This window comes from Schistocerca americana, chromosome 4 (assembly GCF_021461395.2).
Source record: "Schistocerca americana isolate TAMUIC-IGC-003095 chromosome 4, iqSchAmer2.1, whole genome shotgun sequence".
In the NCBI taxonomy this organism is placed as follows: domain Eukaryota; kingdom Metazoa; phylum Arthropoda; class Insecta; order Orthoptera; family Acrididae; genus Schistocerca; species Schistocerca americana.
Genome location: NC_060122.1, coordinates 564,562,681 through 564,585,629, shown reverse-complemented (window position 1 = coordinate 564,585,629; position 22,949 = coordinate 564,562,681). Strand labels below are relative to the sequence as shown.

General features: G+C 38.6%; 1 protein-coding gene across 1 annotated transcript in view; it reads right to left on the bottom strand.

Annotated features, from left to right (window-relative positions):
• LOC124614041 (integrin alpha-4-like) overlaps positions 1-22,949 on the bottom strand; it is a 560,480-nt gene that overhangs the window by 373,133 nt on the left and 164,398 nt on the right. Inside the window, exons 7-8 of the mRNA XM_047142871.1 lie at positions 5,475-5,573; positions 5,165-5,253 (exon numbers count right to left, since the gene is read on the bottom strand). Coding sequence (XP_046998827.1) covers positions 5,165-5,253; positions 5,475-5,573 — 188 coding nt within the window. The remainder of the gene's footprint in view (positions 1-5,164; positions 5,254-5,474; positions 5,574-22,949) is intronic.

Here is a 22,949-nt window from a genome sequence, read left to right as displayed (position 1 = left end):
TTGGAAACAGTGGATCTAGGGATGTTTAGGAGTGTGGAAATCTTATATACCGGCATATGACACAAGTGATAACCAGTCACTTACCCACACTGGAAGTCCATGTTCTCTCACAATGTCTGATGACTACTGAGGTCGCTGATATGGAGTACCTGGAAGTAGGTGGCTGCAAAATGCACCTAATATGAAAAACATATGTTTTTGGGGGTGTCCAGATACTTCTGATCAAATAGTGTATATTATCAGTGTCATTTTTTTTATAGTGGGATGCCAACCCCTTTATTTTGGATGAATCAGCCAGTTCATGAACTGGTGCATTAACTTCAACTGTTGCCAAGCTCAGATTTCTGACTTCTTGGCATATTACATTTTGTAATGAATTTTTAACAATGCCCATCTCCTTTGACTCTCTTGTGAATAGTATTTAACAAAATTATGAAAAAAAAATTTTGAAAATGAAATTTTGTCTGTATCGGTACTTTTCAATGAAAGTAGATTTAGCTGCATATTCACTTATGAACCTAATTATTATCTGACACAGTCTTATAGAATCTGATGACTGATCTTGCACTTTAATGATGATTTTACACAAATTTTCGTCTTTTCTGTAGAAATGCACTTTCCCTAAAGGATATTAATTGGAAGGACAAGAGATTATCTACTGCTAGAGAGACAGTGGCAAATGCAGCCATATAAGCATACAACATTGCAGTTTCCTCTCTTTGCCACTGAAATCAGCATTTGTAGGCGGAACTTAATTTTAATTTTCTCTTTCAAGTTTTTATGAGACTCAGTCTCATAGACATGTAACAAATACAATGAAAGTTTCATTAGTGTCCTGTAACAATAAAATGAATCATTAATCTTAAAAATGTTTTTTATCTCACCATCTCAACATTTGAAAGATCTGTTCATATTTCACTTGGTGACGTCCTTTAATTAAATGGTCACCATTGAATAGTGGCAGAATGCGTGTGTGTGTGTGTGGGGGGGGGTGGGGGGGGGGGGGAGGGAGGGGAGTGGGGGGACAAAATAATGGAAATGGATTAATAATTGCTGCTTGAATAATTAAAAAAAATTATTGGGAAGAATAATTGAAAGAAATTGTAAGCTACATATATCCTGGGTGAACTTTAACTGGTACTAATATCAACATACCTTCAATGCCAATACATTTAAGATCATTATTTATCATTTAAGTTATGTTATTCTTCACATTAATTTCATTGTGCAGAGTCCTGATTATAACAGAGGCGTTGCAGGATTGCCCCTCCACTGCTTGCGCAGTTTCCTCTTGTCCGCTCTGTACCTTCTGATGCAGGATTCTTGGCATGGGTGAGGTGATGAACAGACAGGTATGGTCGGTGTGAATATATGAATAAACTTTACCTTCCCAATAACTTTTTATGTTGTTGTTGTTGTGATCTTCAGTCCTGAGACTGGTTTGATGCAGCTCTCCATGCTACTCTATCCTGTGCAAGCTTTTTCATCTCCCAGTACCTACTGCAACCTACATCCTTCTGAATCTGCTTAGTGTATTCATCTCCTGGTCTCCCTCTACGATTTTTACCCTCCACGTTGCCCTCCAATACTAAATTGGTGATCCCTTGATGCCTCAGAACATGTCCTACCAACCGATCCCTTCTTCTGGTCAAGTTGTGCCACAAACTTCTCTTCTCCCCAATCCTATTCAATACTTCCTCATTAGTTATGTGATCTACCCATCTAATCTTCAGCATTCTTCTGTAGCACCACATTTCGAAAGCTTCTATTCTCTTCTTGTCCAAACTATTTATCGTCCATGTTTCACTTCCATACATGGCTACACTCCATACGAATACTTTCAGAAATGACTTCCTGACACTTAAATCTATACTGGATGTTAACAAATTTCTCTTCTTCAGAAACACTTTCCTTGCCATTGCCAGCCTACATTTTATATCCTCTCTACTTCGACCATCATCAGTTATTTTGCTCCCCAAATAGCAAAACTCCTTTACTAATTTAAGTGCCTCATTTCCTAATCTAATTCCCTCAGCATCACCCGACTTAATTAGACTACATTCCATTATCCTTGTTTTGCTTTTGTTGATGTTCATCTTATATCCTCCTTTCAAGACACTGTCCATTCCATTCAACTGCTCTTCCAAGTCCTTTGCTGTCTCTGACAGAATTACAATGTCATCCATGAATTTTAATACCGACTCCAAATTTTTCTTTTGTTTCCTTTACTGCTTGCTCAATGTACAGATTGAACAACATCGGGGAGAGGCTACAACACTGTCTTACTCCCTTCCCAACCACTGCTTCCCTTTCATGCCCCTTGACTCTTATAACTGCCATCTGGTTTCTGTACAAATTGTAAATAGCCTTTCGCTCCCTGTATTTTACCCCTGCAACCTTTAGAATTTGAAAGAGAGTATTCCAGTCAACATTGTCAAAAGCTTTCTCTAAGTCTACAAATGCTAGAAACGTAGGTCTGCCTTTCCTTAATCTTTCTTCTAAGATAAGTTGTAAGGTCAGTATTGCCTCACGTGTTCCAGTGTTTCTACGGAATCCAAACTGATCTTCCCCGAGGTTGGCTTCTACTAGTTTTTCCATTCGTCTGTAAAGAATTCGTGTTAGTATTTTGCAGCTGTGACTTATTAAGCTGATAGTTCGGTAATTTTCACATCTGTCAACACCTGCTTTCTTTGGGATTGGAATTATTATATTCTTCTTGAAGTCTGAGGGTATTTCGCCTGTTTCATACATCTTGCTCACCAGATGGTAGAGTTTTGTCAGGACTGGCTCTCCCACGGCCGTCAGTAGTTCCAATGGAATAATGTCTAGTCCGGGGGCCTTGTTTCGACTCAGGTCTTTCAGTGCTCTGTCAAACTCTTCACGCAGCATCATATCTGCCATTTCATCTTCATCTACATCCTCTTCCATTTCCATAATATTGTCCTCAAGTACATCGCCCTTGTATAGACCCTCTATATACTCCTTCCACCTTTCTGCTTTCCCTTCTTTGCTTAGAACTGGGTTTCCATCTGAGCTCTTGATATTCATACAAGTCATTCTCTTATCTCCAAAGGTCTCTTTAATTTTCCTGTAGGCGGTATCTATCTTACCCCTAGTGAGATAGGCCTCTACATCCTTACATTTGTCCTCTAGCCATCCCTGCTTAGCCATTTTGCACTTTCTGTCGATCTCATTTTTGAGACGTTTGTATTCCTTTTTGCCTGTTTCATTTACTGCATTTTTATATTTTCTCCTTTCATCAATTGAATACAATATTTCTTCTGTTACCCAAGGATTTCTACTAGCCCTCGTCTTTTTACCTACTTGATCCTCTGCTGCCTTCACTACTTCATCCCTCAAAGCTACCCATTCTTCTTCTACTGTATTTATTTCCCCCATTCCTGTCAATTGCTCCCTTATGCTCTCCCTGAATCTCTGTACCACCTCTGGTTCTTTTAGTTTATCCAGGTCCCATCTCCTTAAATTCCCACCTTTTTGCAGTTTCTTCAGTTTTAATCTACAGGTCATAACCAATAAATTGTGGTCAGAGTCCACATCTGCCCCTGGAAATGTCTTACAATTTAAAACCTGGTTCCTAAATCTCTGTCTTACCATTATATAATCTATCTGATACCTTTTAGTATCTCCAGGGTTCTTCCATGTATACAACCTTCTTTCATGATTCTTAAACCAAGTGTTAGTTATGATTATGTTGTGCTCTGTGCAAAATTCGACCAGGCGGCTTCCTCTTTCATTTCTGTCCCCCAATCCATATTCACCTACTATGTTTCCTTCTCTCCCTTTTCCTACACTCGAATTCCAGTCACCCATGACTATTAAATTTTCGTCTCCCTTCACAATCTGAATAATTTCTTTTATTTCATCATACATTTCTTCAATTTCTTCGTCATCTGCAGAGCTAGTTGGCATATAAACTTGTACTACTGTAGTAGGCGTGGGCTTCATATCTATCTTGGCCACAATAATGTGTTCACTATGCTGTTTGTAGTAGCTTACCCGCATTCCTATTTTCCTATTCATTATTAAACCTACTCCTGCATTACCCCTATTTGATTTTCTGTTTATAACCCTGTAGTCACCTGACCAGAAGTCTTGTTCCTCCTGCCACCGAACTTCACTAATTCCCACTATATCTAACTTCAACCTATCCATTTCCCTTTTTAAATTTTCTAACCTACCTGCCCGATTAAGGGATCTGACATTCCACGCTCCGATCCGTAGAACGCCAGTTTTCTTTCTCCTGATAACGACATCCTCTTGAGTAGTCCCCGCCCGGAGATCCGAATGGGGGACTATTTTACCTCCAGAATATTTTACCCAAGAGGACGCCATCATCATGTAATCATACAGTAAAGCTGCATGCCCTCGGAAAAAAATATGGCTGTAGTTTCCCCTTGCTTTCAGCCGTTCGCAGTACCAGCACAGCAAAGCCGTTTTGGTTATTGTTACAAGGCCAGATCAGTCAATCATCCAGACTGTTGCCCTTGCAACTACTGAAAAGGCTGCTGCCCCTCTTCAGGAACCACACGTTTGTCTGGCCTCTCAACAGATACCCCTCTGTTGTGGTTGCACCTACGGTACGGCTATCTGTATCGCTGAGGCACGCAAGCCTCCCCACCAACGGCAAGGTCCATGGTTTATGGGGGGGAGGAACTTTTTATAGCATCTAAACAGGTTGTTTAGAAACTCGCGGTAGCTCATGCCATCCTCCTAATAGCTGTAGCTTTCACTGGCCTGGTACAGCCCTACATGATTCAAAGGAGGCATTTTCTCAGTGATGGGGGCATTAATTATTCATAGTTAAGCCATTTTGCATTAAATATTTATAAATTGTATACAAAAATCGTATTTATAAATCAGTCTTACCCTCCTCCTCACTACCCCCTCTCTCTCCCCCCCAAAAGTGGTAATGGTATTTAACAATAAAATGGACATGACATATGATCAGTGTCACCACTAGAAAAATGTTGACCTTCTCTAAACCTACTGATGAAGAGATGTGTGCAGCTGATGAAATTTCTTATTTGAAGAGTCTGTATAAAACAGCAAGTGTCAGATTAGTGTCAATACATTTTCTAATTATTAAGCGCTCTGCTGAAAATGGCAACTAAATGCGGAAGAAAAATGCTTTGTCCACACTCACCATTCCACTTCCTTGAGAGGCCCGTGGTGCACCTACTGCATAAACAAGGCCTTTGTCTGGAAATAAGTTCCCAGCAGAAACAGCATAACCTTTGGGAAGGAAATTCAAATTTTACATAAGCTTTAATTAATTGTATTTCCAATCATTTAAAGCTGCATTTATAATTATGTGTTCATGCACTTAAACTCAAACTAAGTATTATGTATATTACAAATATAGAAGTATAATACAGAAGAAGTAGAAGAGAAAGATTTTTAAAAATTAAATAATTGTTCAAATGAAGTTACAAATTGATGTTGCTGTATCTTACCAAAGTAAACTGGTTCAGTGTTTAAGTCTGGTCCCCTTATGTGGCTGCTGTATGCCCCACATCTCTTTTCTTGTGATATATTATAAGAAATTGTAGCCCCTAAAATTTAAAAAGAAATGAAGTAACTTATGAGTAGTTATCTTTTATATAACCTAAAATCAAATGAGGAAAATAATGATGCATCTCTTACGAAATCACTGATCCACTCATTGTAAACTTAAATGCATGGCAACCAAGAGCTGTTTCCAGATTAATAGACTCATTTTGCACTGTAGTAACAACTCCCCCGATAAATTATAAAACATTCTGTTGAATGTATCACACAGTGTGGATCATAAACGTAGCTGATTAGGCAAAAAACACAGTAACATCATATTCATGGTCCAGATTAACAAGAGGTAACATTGGAAAATTATTTCTTGATATTAGGAAGGAAGGTTTGGGTGTATCATTTTATTATTGACACAGCCACACCAACTACACCCAAAACAGCAGCCTGCAGTTCTGTTACATCCTTCTCAGGTTACCTATGAGCTGTAATCTGTAGGTAATGCTCATAAGATGGTTTTACAGACCAGAGGCAACCACAATAAGGCATATATTCAATATTTAATGTCTCAAAAAGGCAGCTGAATCATAGAATGATGTTACTGTTGTGCTCACCAATTTGGCAACCCTTCTTCTGTAAAGTGACAATGTGCACATGAAGTGATCCTGAGTGACTGAATATCAACAATGTAGGAACCATAAAATTGATGTGCTAAGTTGCAGACAGTTCCAATTAGAAGATACTTACACATAAGCTTCTGGTCACAGCATTTGTCAGAAAAATAGAAACATCTACCATTCATTCAGACAAGCTAGCACACATCATGCACATGACTGGCAACTCCAGCAGCTCAGGAAAGAATGCTACAGGAAAGAAGAAAAAGAACAGATGCTGAGAAGAGTAATGCAACAGACAATAGTAACAAAGGAAAACATCACAGCATTGTAGTATGGAAGAAAGGCTGTTCAGCAAAATCAAACAATGGAAGCTCCACATGGGAATATCAACAAATTAGGAAATGATCAATTGCTACTTACCATAAATATGACAGACATAATTAAAATATGCTTACACATAAGCTTTCTGCCATGGCCTTCACTGGTAAGTAGCAATTGATCTTTTCCTACTTTGTTGATATTCCTACCTGGAATTTCAATTTTATTTTATTTTGCTGAACAACCTTTCATCCATCCTACAACCCTGTCATATTTTCCTTTGTTACTACACTCCTGGAAATTGAAATAAGAAGAATTCATTGTCCCAGGAAGGGGAAACTTTATTGACACATTCCTGTGGTCAGATACATCACATGATCACACTGACAGAACCACAGGCACATAGACACAGGCAACAGAGCATGCACAATGTCGGTATTAGTACAGTGTATATCCACCTTTCGCAGCAATGCAGGCTGCTATTCTCCCATGGAGACAATCGTAGAGATGCTGGATGTAGTCCTGTGGAACAGCTTGCCATGCCATTTCCACCTGGCGCCGCAGTTGGACCAGCGTTCGTGCTGCACGTGCAGACCGCGTGAGACGACGCTTCATCCAGGCCCAAACATGCTCAATGGGGGACAGATCCGGAGATCTTGCTGGCCAGGGTAGTTGACGTACACCTTCTAGAGCACGTTGGGTGGCACGGAATACATGCGGACGTGCATTGTCCTGTTGGAACAGCAAGTTCCGTTGCCGGTCTAGGAATGGTAGAACGATGGGTTCGAAGACGGTTTGGATGTACCGTGCACTATTCAGTGTCCCCTCGACGATCACCAGTCGTGTACGGCCAGTGTAGGAGATCGCTCCCCACACCATGATGCCGGGTGTTGGCCCTGTGTGCCTCGGTCGTATGCAGTTCTGATTGTGGCGCTCACCTGTACGGCGCCAAACACGCATACGACCATCATTGGCACCAAGGCAGAAGCGACTCTCATCGCTGAAGACGACACGTCTCCATTCGTCCCTCCATTCACGCCTGTCGCGACACCACTGGAGGCGAGTTGCACGATGTTGGGGCGTGAGCGGAAGACGGCCTAACGGTGTGCGGGACCGTAGCCCAGCTTCATGGAGACGGTTGCGAATGGTCCTCGCCGATACCCCAGGAGCAACAGTGTCCCTAATTTGCTGGGAAGTGGCGGTGTGGTCCCCTACGGCACTGCGTAGGATCCTACGGTCTTGGCGTGCATCCGTGCGTCGCTGCGGTCCGGTCCCAGGTCGACGGGCACGTGCACCTTCCGCCGACCACTGGCGACAACATCGATGTACTGTGGAGACCTCATGCCCCACGTGTGGAGCAATTCGGCGGTATGTCCACCCGGCCTCCCGCATGACCACTATACGCCCTCGCTCAAAGTCGGTCAATTGCACATACGGTTCACGTCCACGCTGTCGCGGCATGCTACCAGTGTTAAAGACTGCGATGGAGCTCCGTATGCCACGGCAAACTGTCTGACACTGACGGCGGTGGTGCACAAATGCTGCGCAGCTAGCGCCATTCGACGGCCAACACCGCGGTTCCTGGTGTGTCCGCAGTGCCGTGCGTGTGATCATTGCTTGTACAGCCCTCTCGCAGTGTCCAGAGCAAGTATGGTAGGTCTGACACACCGGTGTCAATGTGTTCTTTTTTCCATTTCCAGGAGTGTATTATCTATTGCATTACTCTTCTCAGTAGCTGTTCTTTTTCTCCTTTCCTGTAACACTCTTGCCTGAGCTGCCGCAATTGTCAGTCATGTGCATGATGTGTGCTAGCTTGTATGAATGAATGGTGTGTGTTAATGTTTTTCTGATAGAGGCTGTGGCCAGAAGCTTATGTGTAAGTATCTTCTAATGGGGCCGGTCTTTTAAGTGTGTCTGTCTTTTTCCTTCACTCCTCTTCCCTCCCCTTCAATCCTTCTGGCATAAGAAAGAGCCACTGGTACCAAAAGCTTGCAAAATGTAATACCTTTTGTATGTGTGTTCTCCTGCTGCCACTTGGTCACTAGACTTTTTTGTCTGTCCAACTGTATTACATATTCAAAAACTGATTATGTTCATTGATATACACTGCTACAAAGTATCAATGATTTTGGAACAGTATATGACTTGCAACCATTGGTATACTACTAAATATATTGTCCACAACAAATTTTTAAACACTTATCTTCTGTCAAATAGATATACTTTGCATTGAAGGAAAGCTAATTATCTGGATGAGAATATTGCAGTTTAAGGAAAAGGGGTGACTTCAGAAAAGTCACCCAGAAACACAGATCAGATGGGATAAGAAGGAAAGACTGGTTCACGTAAGGCAGAAATAGATGGCTGTTTGAACAAGATAGATGACAACAAAAACTGACAAGAGGGTTACATAAGAAGTAATGATGGGCACATGGGCTAATATATCAATATATAATAAAGTAATTAACATTGGAAAATATAATGTAGTTGGATAGATCAAAAATCTACTCATGAAGTGCCAACAGGAAAACACACAGTTAAAAAGTGTTGCAGTTTTCAAGCTTTTGAAGCCAGTGGCTCCTTCTTAAAGGAAAGGAAAGGATAGGAAGGGGGGTGAAGGGAAAAGTCTGGTGAGGTTTAGGAAAAGGGTTAGAGTTCAGAAAAGTGGCTCAAAACTCTGGATCAGGGAGACTTATCAGATGGGATGAGAAGGACAGACTGATTGTTGGGGACTGCACCAGATGAAATTTGGAAACCTGAGAGCTTAAAGATGGGAGATAAGGTAATACACAAAACAGAGTTTACTGCTGGAACATTGCACACAAGTTAATAAGAGCAGAAAGCTAAGTGCACTTTATGTGATAGCTTTCTTCTCTTATTAACTCATGCATGATGTATTGGCAGTAATCTCTGTCTTGTGTATTACCCTATCGTCCACCTTTAAGCTCTCAGGTTTTCAAACTTTGTCTTGTTCAGTCTTTAACAATCAGTCTTCCTTCTCATCCCTTCCGGTAAGTCTCCTCTGGCCCAGGGTTCTGGGTAACTTATCCAAACTGCACACCTTTTCCTAAACCTCTACAGTCATTTTCCTTCACGCCACTTCCTTCCCCTTCAAGGCTTCTGAAAGAAGAAGAAGCCACTGACTGTGAAATTTTGCACACTGTAATACCTTTTGTATGTGTGTTATCTTTTGCCACTTTGTGAGTAGATTTTTTATCTATCTAACTACATTATATCTTCGATTATTGGTTACTTTAATTGAAATATTGGCACATATGGTCATAATTCCTTCTTATGTGCCCTCTTGTCAGTCTTTCTTGTCTTCTATCTTGTTCAAACTGTAGTCTACAGTGTACATAAATTTGTTATTCTACTCACAGGCCTGTTTGTTCTAAGTCAATATTTGAAATCAAAATTCTTATAAAGTTGACAATTTTTGCCTAATATTTTGTTTTGCATATATTATCACTGTCATATCATGTTTCATTTACTTCTTTCTTGAATAGCAGTGGAAAATTGTCTACATTCATCTTAACTTACCACTTTATTTAGTCTGTTATGTGATCTGATAGTGAACATAACAAAACAACAGTTCCGTAGGCAAATTTACCTCCAGGGGGTCAGGAAATTTCATCCCAGGTTTCTGTCACATTATAATCCAAACCATATTCATGGAAATTGCAACTTATGTCATTAAATGATACCTACAATTCTTGTAATGTAACAGTCTCTCATAAAAAAGAACATGTGAGTCTGATTTCAAGTTATTACATTACTGTTCAGAAAAAAAATCGAAACAACTTGAAAGGTTGTTGGGCATAGTGTTCGATTGTGTCATCTAAACTACATAGTATTTCCATTAGGCTGCTGCTCATCATCTTCAGGGGAGACTTAGCTAGCTGTTGTAGCTCACCACTTTATACACTATTTTGCTAGAAAAGCACAGATGTCAAGAGGGGAAGTGGACATTGACATCCAGAACTGTCTCTCAAAGAAGCAAGCCATGGACACCACATATGCAGTATGGTGAAGTTCATCCATAAGTTATGGACCACAGCAGATGTGTGAGAAAAAATCTCCAGGGCTGGATGGGATCTCTGCCAAAGTAATAAAAGCCTCATGGAGATCTAGCTGTAGATATGACCAAATGACCAATTACATACATACTTGTGCAAACTTTACATTGAGCATCACATGCAAGGAAGGGTCTTTACTCCATGGCAGAATGCTGAGGCGGTCACTATTAGTAAAGGAGAAGAGAAGGGTCAGATGATGCCAAAATCCCACAGACCAATTTCACATGTAAACATTCTCAGTAAAATATTTGAAAAACTGTTATGCAATGTAGTAAAAGCTCAAAGATGCTACATGGGATCAGCCTACATCAGTGTGGGTTTAGTAGAGGCAAGTCAACTAAAGACATGATAATGAAACTATAGATCACTAGAGTATATGTAGAACGAATGCTTGACAGTAGCAAGATTGCAACTACATATATACTCCACAAGCCACCATACTGTGTAGGGTGGATGCCACCCTGTAGCTCTACTAGTCATTTCCTTTCTGTGAATCATTCTTTCGTAAATTTCTCCGAATAAATTGAAGTTGACCATTCACCTTGCTCATCACAGTTCTCACAGGCTCATTCAATTTCATATTGCTTTGCAGCATTACACCCAGATATTTAAATTACTTGACTGTGTCCAAAAGTTATAGGTTTGTTCTTCCTATTCAAGTGCATTAACTTACATTTTTTACACATCCAGAACTGTCTCTCAGAGAAGCAAGCCATGGACACCACATATGCAGTATGGCGAAGTTCATTCACTCTGGCATTCATCACACCAACTGGACATTTTGTCTAAATTGTCTTGCATCTTCCTATAATCACTCAATTTGACACCTTACGATATGCCATAGCATCATCAGCAAACAAACAACTGCCTGCCAAATCTTTTATCTATATAAAGAACAACTGTGGTCCTATAACACTTTCCTGGGGCACTTCTGATTATACCCTTGTCTCTGATGAACACTCACCATCAAGTATAGCGTACTGGGTTCTATTACTTAAGGAGTCTTTGAGTCACTTACATATCTGAGAAATTATTCCTAATGTGCGTACCTTCATTAACAGCCTGCAATGGACCACAATGTCAAATGCTTCTCAGAAACCTAGAAATATCAAATGTGCCTGTTGCCCTTCATCCATTGTTCACAGTATATCATGTGAGAAAAGGGCCAGCTGAGTTTCACATGACCAGTGCTTCCTAAAACAATGCTGATTCATGGACATAAGCTTCTCCATCTCAAGAAAGTTTATTATATTCAAACTAAGAATATGTTCAAGAATTCGGCAGTAAAACCAAAATTAGGGATGTTAGTCCGTAATTTTGTCAATCCATTCTTTTACTCTTCTTTTACACTGGAGACACCTGCATTTTTTCCAGTTACTTGGAACTTTTTGCTGGGTGAGAGATTCACAGTAAATGTAGGCTAGGCTAAACACTCGAGCAGTACTCGAGAATGAGTCACAAATATGTTCTATATGCAGTCTCCTTTGCAGATGTGCTACACTTTCCAAAAACTCTCCCATTAAATTGAAGTCATATATTCACCTTCCCTGTTGCCAATCTCATGTTTCATTCCATTTAATATTGCTTTGTCTGATTACACCTAGATATTTAATCAACATGTCTTTCTCATGCAGCACACCATTAATTCTCTATATGAACATTACCAAAATGTTTTTTCTACTCATCTGCATAATGTACACTTTTCTACATTTAGAGCAAGCTGCCATTCATGACATGAAATAGAAATTCTAAGTTATCTTGTATATTGCCACAGTCAACAATAGCAATACTTTCCTACACACAACAGCTGGTCATCCTATCATTTCATTTATATCTATGGAGAACAAGAACAGTCCTATCACATTTTCCTGGGTCACTCCAGATGTCTCTGATGAACAATCTCCATCATCAACACATTCTAGTTTCTCTTACTTAATAAGTCTCCAAGCCACTCACATAACCAGGTATCTAAACTGAAATATGTGAAAATGGTGGCGATTGAGAAGTTAAGTGAATTTGTGCCTCCAGTTGTTTCGAATTTTCAAATGTTATCTGGCATCAATAGCAAGAAGATGATCAACAAAAGTGCTTCGGAAAGTTTCAAGTCTAGTGCCACCCAAAAAACCTGCAGTGAAAAATCATCCAAATCAAAATGTAAGTGTGTAACATGTGAAGTCCATCCTGACAAAGCAAAACTAGTTGAAACTATTAATTCGTTGCAAGAAATTGTGCGCAGATCCTTGGCAGAAAACAGAGTGTTAGCTGATAGACTCAAATGTCTTGAAAATGATCATGGAAAACTAAAAACCGCCAAGCAGGGCGTAAGTGAATTCGACAGAAATAAAATGTACACAGTAACCAATGATTCCGTCGCCATTTCAAGTTTGCCAACACATTCTGGGTGTACCAGTAACGCAAACCATAGCGCAATCATTTAGTCGTCTTTAGTAATAAATTCTCCTGCCGTGCTTCAAAAAACGGTAGGCCTATCTACAAAAGATCAAATCGTGCACCATCTGAAAGAAAAGCCTGTTATTAAGCAAAATGTGGAACCTACACAACAGAGTCCGTGTAAAATAAAGTGTGCAGATATCGTAAATAGTGTGTCTTCTTCAGTAATAGCTCAAAAAAACAAATTCGATATCCCACTACAAAACGGTGGTCATAGTGAAAAACAAACTTCTGCTGCATACAATAAATTTGCTCCCAAGACCGCAAAGTTAACACAGGTTCATAGTTATCAAAAAAGGTTACCGAATGTGCAAAAACAGAATATATCTACACAGCAAAAACACGTTTCAAAACCTTCTAGCCCCAAAACTGTGATAAACAAAAAAATTTGTGTGCTTGGTGACAGTCATGGACGTGGAATTTCAGCACTATTGAAAGATAAATGTAATTTAATGGTAACAGGTTTTGTGAAGCAAGGAGCGCAGTTTTGTGAGGTAAATAAACTAACAAACTCTACTGATGTATCTCACTTAAGTAATTGTGATTTTGTCGTACTTCTAGGTGGTTCAAACGATATATATAGGAATGATACAAAAGGGTTTGCAAAAGAAATGAAGGAATGCTTAAACAACCTATTACATACAAATGTACTCGTTGTTAACATTCCTCATCGTTATGATTTTCCTTCCTGGTCCTGTGTCAACCAAGAAATTTACATTGCAAACAAACTGATATCAGAAATATGTTCTACATTTCATAACGTAGAGATAATTGATACATACAATTTAGGAAGAAGATTTCATACAGATTACATACATTTAAATATGTTAGGAAAAGACCAAATAGTAGAAAAACTCCGAAATCATATCCTGAAGAAATCAGCCCCAAGTATCAAGATCGCCAAACAACAACAAATTACAAAATGGTTTAGGCCAAAAACAGAAGCTTTGATGGAAGCAGAACTGTGTCAACCACTCAAAACCATCTCTGCTACTGAAAATTGCGTGCAAGAAGCCACACACAAAAATAAAATCTCGGCCAATTTTTTAGGGTAAGTGCTGTGTCAGAAATACCTTTAGAAAAGAAATTAATTAAACACTTAACTGAAAAGTCACAAAGTCCATCATTTCTTGTATTACACCATAATGTCCAGTCATTCAGAAATAAGATTCAAATGCTGGAAGTGTTACTTCATTCTCAAATAAATCCAGATGTAATATGTATTACCAAACACTGGCTGTCTAAAGAAGAAATTCAGTCAACCTCTATTCCAAGGTACTCATTAACAAGCTTTTATTGTAGGAATTTCTCCACACATGGCGGTACTGCTATATTTGTAAAGGACCAGATAAAATTCAGTGAGGTAGGCCTAAATGAACAGATTGCATTATCTGAAGATAAGGAATTTGAGCTTTCTATGGTTAAGCTGCCTGAACTAACCAATTTTTCCAGATGCTCTCAAAATATCTAATGTCTCACCATTACTAAAGAAAGGTTCCCCTGATTTAGTATCCAATTATATACCATTATCCATATTAAGCATCTTTTCAAAAATCCTGGAAAAACTTTTTTATGACAGGCTTATAAATTTCATAAAAAACCACGCACCAATCAGCATTCAACAACATGGTTTTAGTAAATCTTTATCCACCCAGACAGCAATTTTTGAACTGTTGGACCACATACTGAAATCAATTGACCAACATAATATAGCTGCAGGTATCTTCTTAGATCTCTCTAAAGCCTTTGACGTACTAGATTATAAAATACTGCTTGCTAAATTGGAAAGAAGAGGAATAAGAGGTGTGGCTCACAACTGGCTATGCTCTTACCTACAAAACCGCAGACAGAAGGTATCACTTCAATACGATATTAATGTACAGAATAAAATAAATAATACAGTTTTCCTCTCGGAGGAAAGAACAATAAGATATGGTGTTCCCCAGGGTTCTGTTCTAGGGCCATTACTTTTCCTCATTTACATAGATGTTGTTGAACATATGAGCCCACAAAAAACTATCCTGTTTGCTGATGATACAAGCATAGTGTTGACTAGATATAGCCCTGAATCCCTTCAGACAATATCTGATAATCAAAATATCCAAGGGTGTGCTGCCAGTCTATAGTGTGCAACGGACACTATAGACCGGCAGCACACCCTTGGATATTTTGACTATCAAATACGCCGGGAGAATCTCAAGAATCACAATATCTGATAACTCCATGAAAAAACTTTCTGAGTGGTTTAACAAAAATGGCCTAATTGTTAATAGTGGGAAAACTGTATGTATCAACTTCCATCTAATTCCCACATCCAACCAAAAAACTATCCAAGTAAAGTTAAATAATGATAAAATTGAAAATGTAAATGCAACAAAATTTTTGGGTCTGTGGGTCCAACAAAATTTAAAATGGGACACACATATAAACAACTTATCAAAGAAACTCTCATCATTGTGCTATGGACTAAGAATACTAAAATCTACTACAAGTAAATCCACACTAATGCAAGCATATCATGCGCAGTTCCACTCATTGCTCCGCTTTGGAATCATTTTTTGGGGAAATTCAATTCACAGCACAAATATATTTAAACTACAAAAAAGTGCACTGAGGATAATCTGTGGCCTCAAAAAGCTGGAATCCTGTAAATGTCAATTTATAAAACTTAATGTTCTAAGCATCCCATCCCTATTCATTCAAGAAACAATCCTATTCACCAGGGAATACCTCTCAAGAACAGGCAAATTAATCCAAAACAATGATATACACGCTCATTATACCGGAGGGCAATCTAATATCCATCAAATTTTTTCAAGGACATCATCATACCAAAAATATATAACTCATCTGGGTGTCGTATTACACAATAAAATTTCAGAACAAATAAAAACTGCTCCAGATCCAATATTTAAAAATAAACTAAAGGCATTTCTGACAAAGCACTGTTTCTATTCAGTACAAGAATTCCTGGAAATGAAAAATTATAAAGTTCCTTTGTAAATACTGTGATTAGAGTAAAACATTCTGTAGACAAAATAATAACCTAATTTCTACTATACACAACTATGTTTCAGTTTCACTTCCCCAAATTTTTTAACTTGCTTTTTGAATGTACAAGCACACATTCTATTAGTATTAAAACTTAATTGTCTGTGAAATCTCAATGTTAATTTCATGTTTAATGTAGTTTTTTAAATGACATTGTCCTTCTGTTGTGTTTCCAGTTGACATTTTCACTATTCTGTAATCTCAGTGATTATTTGTGTAAATTTAAAGTAGCACTACATTGCCTACATGTTTCTGTTGTGTTTCCAGTTGACATTTTCACTATTCTGTAATCTCAGTGATTATTTGTGTACATTTAAAGTAGCACTACATTGCCTACATGTTTCTTAGTTCTCCATGTAAATTGTTTGTATTCTCTGTATGTGAAGTTACTATATTCATCAATTAACAATTTTGTGTACATTTTTTTAAATGGCCTATTTTTTTCTCCAAACTACATATTTGTTAAGAAAAATGACTTGTCCTATATCATGTGTACTTTGTACAATATGTGATCCACAGGATAAATAAATAAATACAAATACAAATAAGCTCTGAAATTTGTTAACAGTCTGCAATGGGACACTATGTCAGATGCTTTCTGGAACCTTAGAAATATGGACTCTTCCTATTAGCCTTCATTCATGGTTCACAAGATATCATGTAAGAAAAGGAAAAGCTGAGTTTCACATGAGCAATACTTTCTAAATACAAGTTGATTTGAGGACAGAAGGTTTTCATGCTCAACGAAATTTATTATACTCAAAGTTCAAGTACTATGCAGCATGCCAATGTCAAGGATATGAGTGTGTAATTTTTTCCGTTTTTTCATTTCTCATTCTTATCTAGTAACCTACTCTTTTTTCCAGGTGCTTAGAACTCTGAGCTGGGTATGCAAGATATGCAAAGGGCCAATGCAGTAGTGTACTCAGCGTAAAACAGAGTCAGTAATCCATACTGACCTGGTAACTTATTTGTTTTCAACACTTCCAACTTTTATTTTTTATTTATTTATTTATTTAGCCATCCATGGACATTTTAAAATGTATGGATGTTGTCAGTTGTGTACATTTATATATTTATATATTTATACTGCTTCTCAATAACAGGGGTGTCTATTTATATGTCCTCCATAGAGCTGTATGTGTGACAACACTAAATCATGGTATATCTGTAAGATCTTCCTGTGTGAATGTTTACCAAATTTTAAATTTAAGACTTCAGCTTTTGTTTTGTTGGTTTCTGTTGTCAGAGCAGACTGGCTGATGAACGACCCACCTAGTGATTTTATGTAAGACCAGAATTTTCTCAGGTTCTTGGCAAGATCCTTCACTGAGATATGATGATGAAGTTGTATCCTATGTGCATAGATCTTTCTGCAGACCCATGAATTTCTGCTAACTTTTGCCTATGCTCTATGGGCCCAAGGGTACACCTATCCTGCTCCATCAGCACTTTTTGAATTTTGTTGTTAAACCACAATGGATCTTTTCCATCCTTAATCCACCTTCTCAACACATAATTCTCCAGAGCATATTTTAATGTTAATTTAAACTTTGCCCATAGCTGCTCCATATGCAACATATTGGAGCTAAGCAATGTTTGTTCACTGTCTGAGTATTAAGCTAACAACTGTTTATCTGATTTTTACAACATAAAAATTCCCTACTCTCCTTGACAGAATTATTAACTTTGGTAACCATTGTCACTATGATGACATCACGATCAATGATTCCTGTCTCTGTACTGGCACTGACAATTAGGTCAAGTCTGCTTGTAGCTAAAAGATATAAAATATTTCCATTTCATTTGAACTGTTGCTCTAGCTGTCCAAGATAGTTTTTGGAAAACGTGTTCAGAGCTACTTGACAATACTGTCTGCCATTACCAATTGCAATGAATCATTGATGTCCCAGTCTATACTTGGTAGTTTAAAGTCACCTCCAACTAATATTACATGATTGAGTTATTTTCACACTAATGTCTATACTCTTTCTTGGAATGACTCTATAATTATGTGGCAGAATTGGGTGGTTAGTAAAAACACTTGATTATTAACTAGAGTCTGCTGAGGTCGGTTACTCATATCCAGATAACTTCACAACCAGATGCGATTTCAATCTCAAAAGTGACAATACTTTCATTAACTGCAATGAACACTGTCAGTCCCATAGTGTCAAATCTGTTTTTCTGATCTATGTCCTATACCTTGTTAGATACTTTGGAACTTTCTGCTTCAGGTTGTATACAGCTCTCAGTTCCAAGAATAAACTTAGTGCAACAACTTTCCTGAAGGGTGGTAAATTCAGGAACTTGGAAAAATTCTTTGGCAATTTACTGTTAAAATTTTAACATACAAAGTGCCTTTGCTTTGTATGTAATCTGGTTTCAATATCTACATAATGACTGCCAAGCATTCATTAGAAGGCCTCAAACTGTTGCCTGGACTTAAAATAATAATAATTATTATTATTTTAAAAAAGCCATGTGCACTCCTTTACCCAAGTAACTGATTTTTGCATGTAGTGCAACATGACCTATCAAGAGGGAACTTGCAAGTCTCTAATCCATAATGCAGGTCCAGAAATCTGCCGTCAAGACCATAATAGATTCAACAAAGCCTTGGCTGCAACCCTCCATTGGGCTCTAAACCAAGCAGCATAATCAATTCTGTATATTATATTCCAGATGGTGAGCTATGCTTGCACCTGGTGAGTGAGGCCAGAAGTGCATGCCACTTCTGCCAGCTGCCCATACAAACTGTGGGTGGCCTCAGAACCCAACTGACAGGTGTTATTGATGTTGAAAATAGCCCCAGCCGCTGATGACTGCACCTTGCAACCTCAATAGCTACTGGCAGAGCCTTGTTTCACATCTTTGATGAGGCTTCCCAGCAGGTGTAACTACCGCACATTCAATTTCCATCTCGCCTTGGACACTATTTTCCTAAACTTACCCACTTACATTGGAACTTCCTTTATCTAGTAACCCTTCCCTTCCTCCCCATGTGCTTGCTCAGACCCTACTGAAGAAGTGACCACCTGTCCACTCACAGGATGAATGAGCTTGGCCAGATGGCCAGATCCTGCATTGAACCTTCACATTCAGAGATGGAAGCTCTTTCCAACCCCCCAATCATCCTACAGTGAGGGCAGATCTCTTGTGTTGGATATGCTGGAAGGTGACTGCATGCCCAGAGCTCAAGGGTAAACCAAGTGATACCTGAGGTGTCCCATCCAATATGTCATGTTCTTTGTATCCTCAGTCAGCAGCCTGAAGAAGGCTGATCATGGCCAACAATGTCTTCAGCTTTTCGTGGACCAATGCAAGCTACTCCTGCATCCACACACAGAATGCACCACCAGACTCACCTCCTGGCGTAACCAAAAACTTTAGAGAAAATGTATGTTTGCTAGTGCATAAGTTCCCCCTAATCACAGTAATCACTGGAGAATATTCCAATCATTCAACAATCACAGTTTTGTTAGTGGTGGACAAGACGAGACATTCTGTGAAATATTACCAATTGCTTCCCCTGAAAACTAGATAGAACAGAGAGTTTAGAACCCCCCTCATTATACCAATATATTAGATATAATGGCAACAAATAGACTTGATCTCTCTGAGGATGTCCACTCAAAACTGGTGTCAATGACCATGAGGCAGTTGTGGCAGCAATTATAACAAAAGTGCAAAGGCCAACTAAAAGAAGTAGAAAGATATATACGTTCAGTAAACTACACAAAAGAGCAACAAGAGTTTAATCCTATGAAAAAAAAAAAAAAAATAGAAATTTTATTGCAAGACAGGAGAATGTAGAGGAATTATGGATCAAGTGCAACAAAGTAATTAACAATGTTGTGGGGAAATATGTATCCATCAGAACAATTTGTAAGAGAAGGAACCTCCGAGGTATGCAGTAACTGTAAAGAAACAGGCACTGCTGCATAACAGGTGTAAACAAAGCATAGGCTTATACATAGAGCAAGGATCAATGAACACATTTGGTTGTCAAAAGAGCAAGCCTTCAATGACTACCATAGCAGAATATTGTCAAATGATCTTTCACAAAAGCCAAAGAAATTCTTGTTATATGTAAAGGTTGTTAGTGGCACCAAGTTAGTGTCCAGTCAGTCACAAATGACACAGGAACTGAAACTGATGGCGGCAAAGCAAGAGTTTAATCCTATTTTCAAATGTTTATTCTAAAGGAAGGCCCAGGGTTATTACCCCAATTTAATCCTTGAACCACTGCAAACATTCATCTACATCTACATCTACATCCATACTCAGCAAGCCACCCAATGGTGTGTGGTGAGGGTACCATGAGTACCTCTATCGGTTCTCCCTTCTATTCCAGTCTCGTATTGTTCATGGAAAGAAGGATTGTTGGTATGCGGTATGCCTCTGTGTGGGCTCTAATCTCTCTGATTTTATCCTCATGGTCTCTTCACGAGATATAAGTAGGAGGGACCAATATACTACTTGACTCCGCGGTGAATGTATGTTCTCAAAACTTCTACAAAAGCCCGTACCGAGCTACTGAGCGACTCTCCTGCAGAATCTTCCACTGGAGTTTATCTATCATACCCATAATGCTTTCGTGATTACTAAATGATCCTGTAACGAAGCATGCTGCTCTCCATTGGATCTTCTCTTCCTCTTCTGTCAACCCTATCCGGTACGGATCCCACACTGGTGAGCATTATTCAAGCAGTGGGCATACAAATGTACTGTAACCTACTTCCTTTGTTTTCAGATTGCATTTCCTTAGGATTCTTCCAATGAATCTCAGTCTGGCATCTGCTTTACTGGTGATCAACTTTATATCATCATTCCATTTTAAATCACTCCTAATGCGTACTCCCAGATAATTTATGGAATTAACTGCTTCCAGTTGCTGACCTGCTATAGAGTAGCTAAATGATAAGGGATCTTTCTTTCTATGTATTCACAGCACATTACACTTGTCTACATTGAGATTCAATTGCTATTCCCTGCACCATGCGTCAATTCACTGCAGATCCTCCTGCATTTCAGTACAATTTTCCATTGTTACAACCTCTCGATATAACACAGAATCATCCACAAAAAGCCTCAGTGAACTTCCGATGTTATCCACAAGATCATTAATGTATATTCTGAATAGCAACGATCATACAACACTCCCCTGTGGCACACCTGAAATCACTCTTACTTCGGAAGACTTCTCTCGATTGAGAATAACATGCTGCGTTCTGTTATCTAGGAACTCTTCAATCCAATCACACAATTGGTCTGATAGTTCATATGCTCTTACTTTGTTCATTAAACTACTGTGGGGAACTATTTCGAATGCCTTGCGGAAGTCAAGAAACACGGCACCTACCTGGGAACCCGTGTCTATGGCCCTCAGAGTCTCGTGGACGAATTGTGCGAGATGGGTTTCACACGATCGTCTTTTTTGAAACCCATGCTGATTCCTACAGAGTAGATTTCTAGTCTCCAGAAAAATCATTATGCTCAAACATAATACATGTTCCAAAATTCTACAACTGATTGACTTTAGAGATATAGATCTATAGTTCTGCAAATCTGTTCAACATCCCTTCTTGAAAATGGGGATGACCTGTGCCCATTAGTGAAATACGTATTAATATCAGTGGAGTTCAGAAACAGCTGAAACCATAAAAACTGAAGAGTATTCCAGGTCCTGATCGAATCGCTATCATATTGTATATTTAATTTTCAGGTGAGCTAGCTCCTATTTTAACTATAGTCTATTATAGATCCCTCAGACAAAAATCTGTGCCCAGTTGTTGGAAGAAAGCACAGGTCATACCTATCTACAACAAGAGCAATAGAACTGATCCATAAAACTACTGCCTAACAGCCTTGACAATGATTTGTTCCAGAATCTTAGAACATATTCTGAGCTTAGACATAATGAGGTACCTTGAACAGAATGAACTCCTCCATGCCAACCAACATGGATTTGAAAAACATTGATCATGTGAAAACCAGTTTGCACTTCCCTCACATGACACACTTAAAGCCTTACATCAAAGCCATCAAGTAGATGCAATGTTTCTCAATTTCTGAAAAGCATTTGAATCAGTACCATATCTATGTTTATTAGCAAAAGTACAATTGTAAGAGATATCAAATGAAATTTGAGACTGGATTGAGGATTTTTTGGTGGAGAGGAACACAGTATAATACCTTGGATGGAGGGTCATTGACAAATGAAGAAGTTACCTTGAGTAAAACTTAGGATAGTATTGTGGGTTCCTTGCTGTTCATGATGTATATTAATGACATTGCAGACAATATTAATAATTTTTCTGATGATGCTCTTATCTGTAGTGAAGTAGTGTCCAAAGGAAGCTCTATAAATATTCAGGCAGATCCTAAGATTTCAAATAGATGCAAAGATTGGTGTCTCCCACTAAAGGTTCAGAAATGTAAAATTGTACATTTCACAAAATGAAAAACAAGAAAAACTCACTGTCCTATGACTGTAACATCAATTAATCATATTTGGAATCAGGCAACTCATACAAATATCTGAGTGTATCACTTTGTAGGAATATGAAATGAAATGATTACAAGGATGCAAACCATGTGTAAAGCAGGTGTCAGACTTTGGTTTATTGGTAGGATACTGGGGAAACACAATCAGTCTACAAAGGAGATTGTTTACAAATCATTGTACAAGACATCCTAGAATACTGCTCAAGTGTGTGGTACCCATTACCAAATAGGACTAACATGGGATATTGAATGTATACAGAGAATGGCAGCATAAAGGGTCACAAATTTGTTTGAGCCATCAGAGAGTATCAAAAAGATTATAAAAAAACTGAACTGCAGACTCCTTAAGATTGATGTAAACTATCCTAAAAAGTCTACTTACAATGATCCAAGGAAAAGCTTT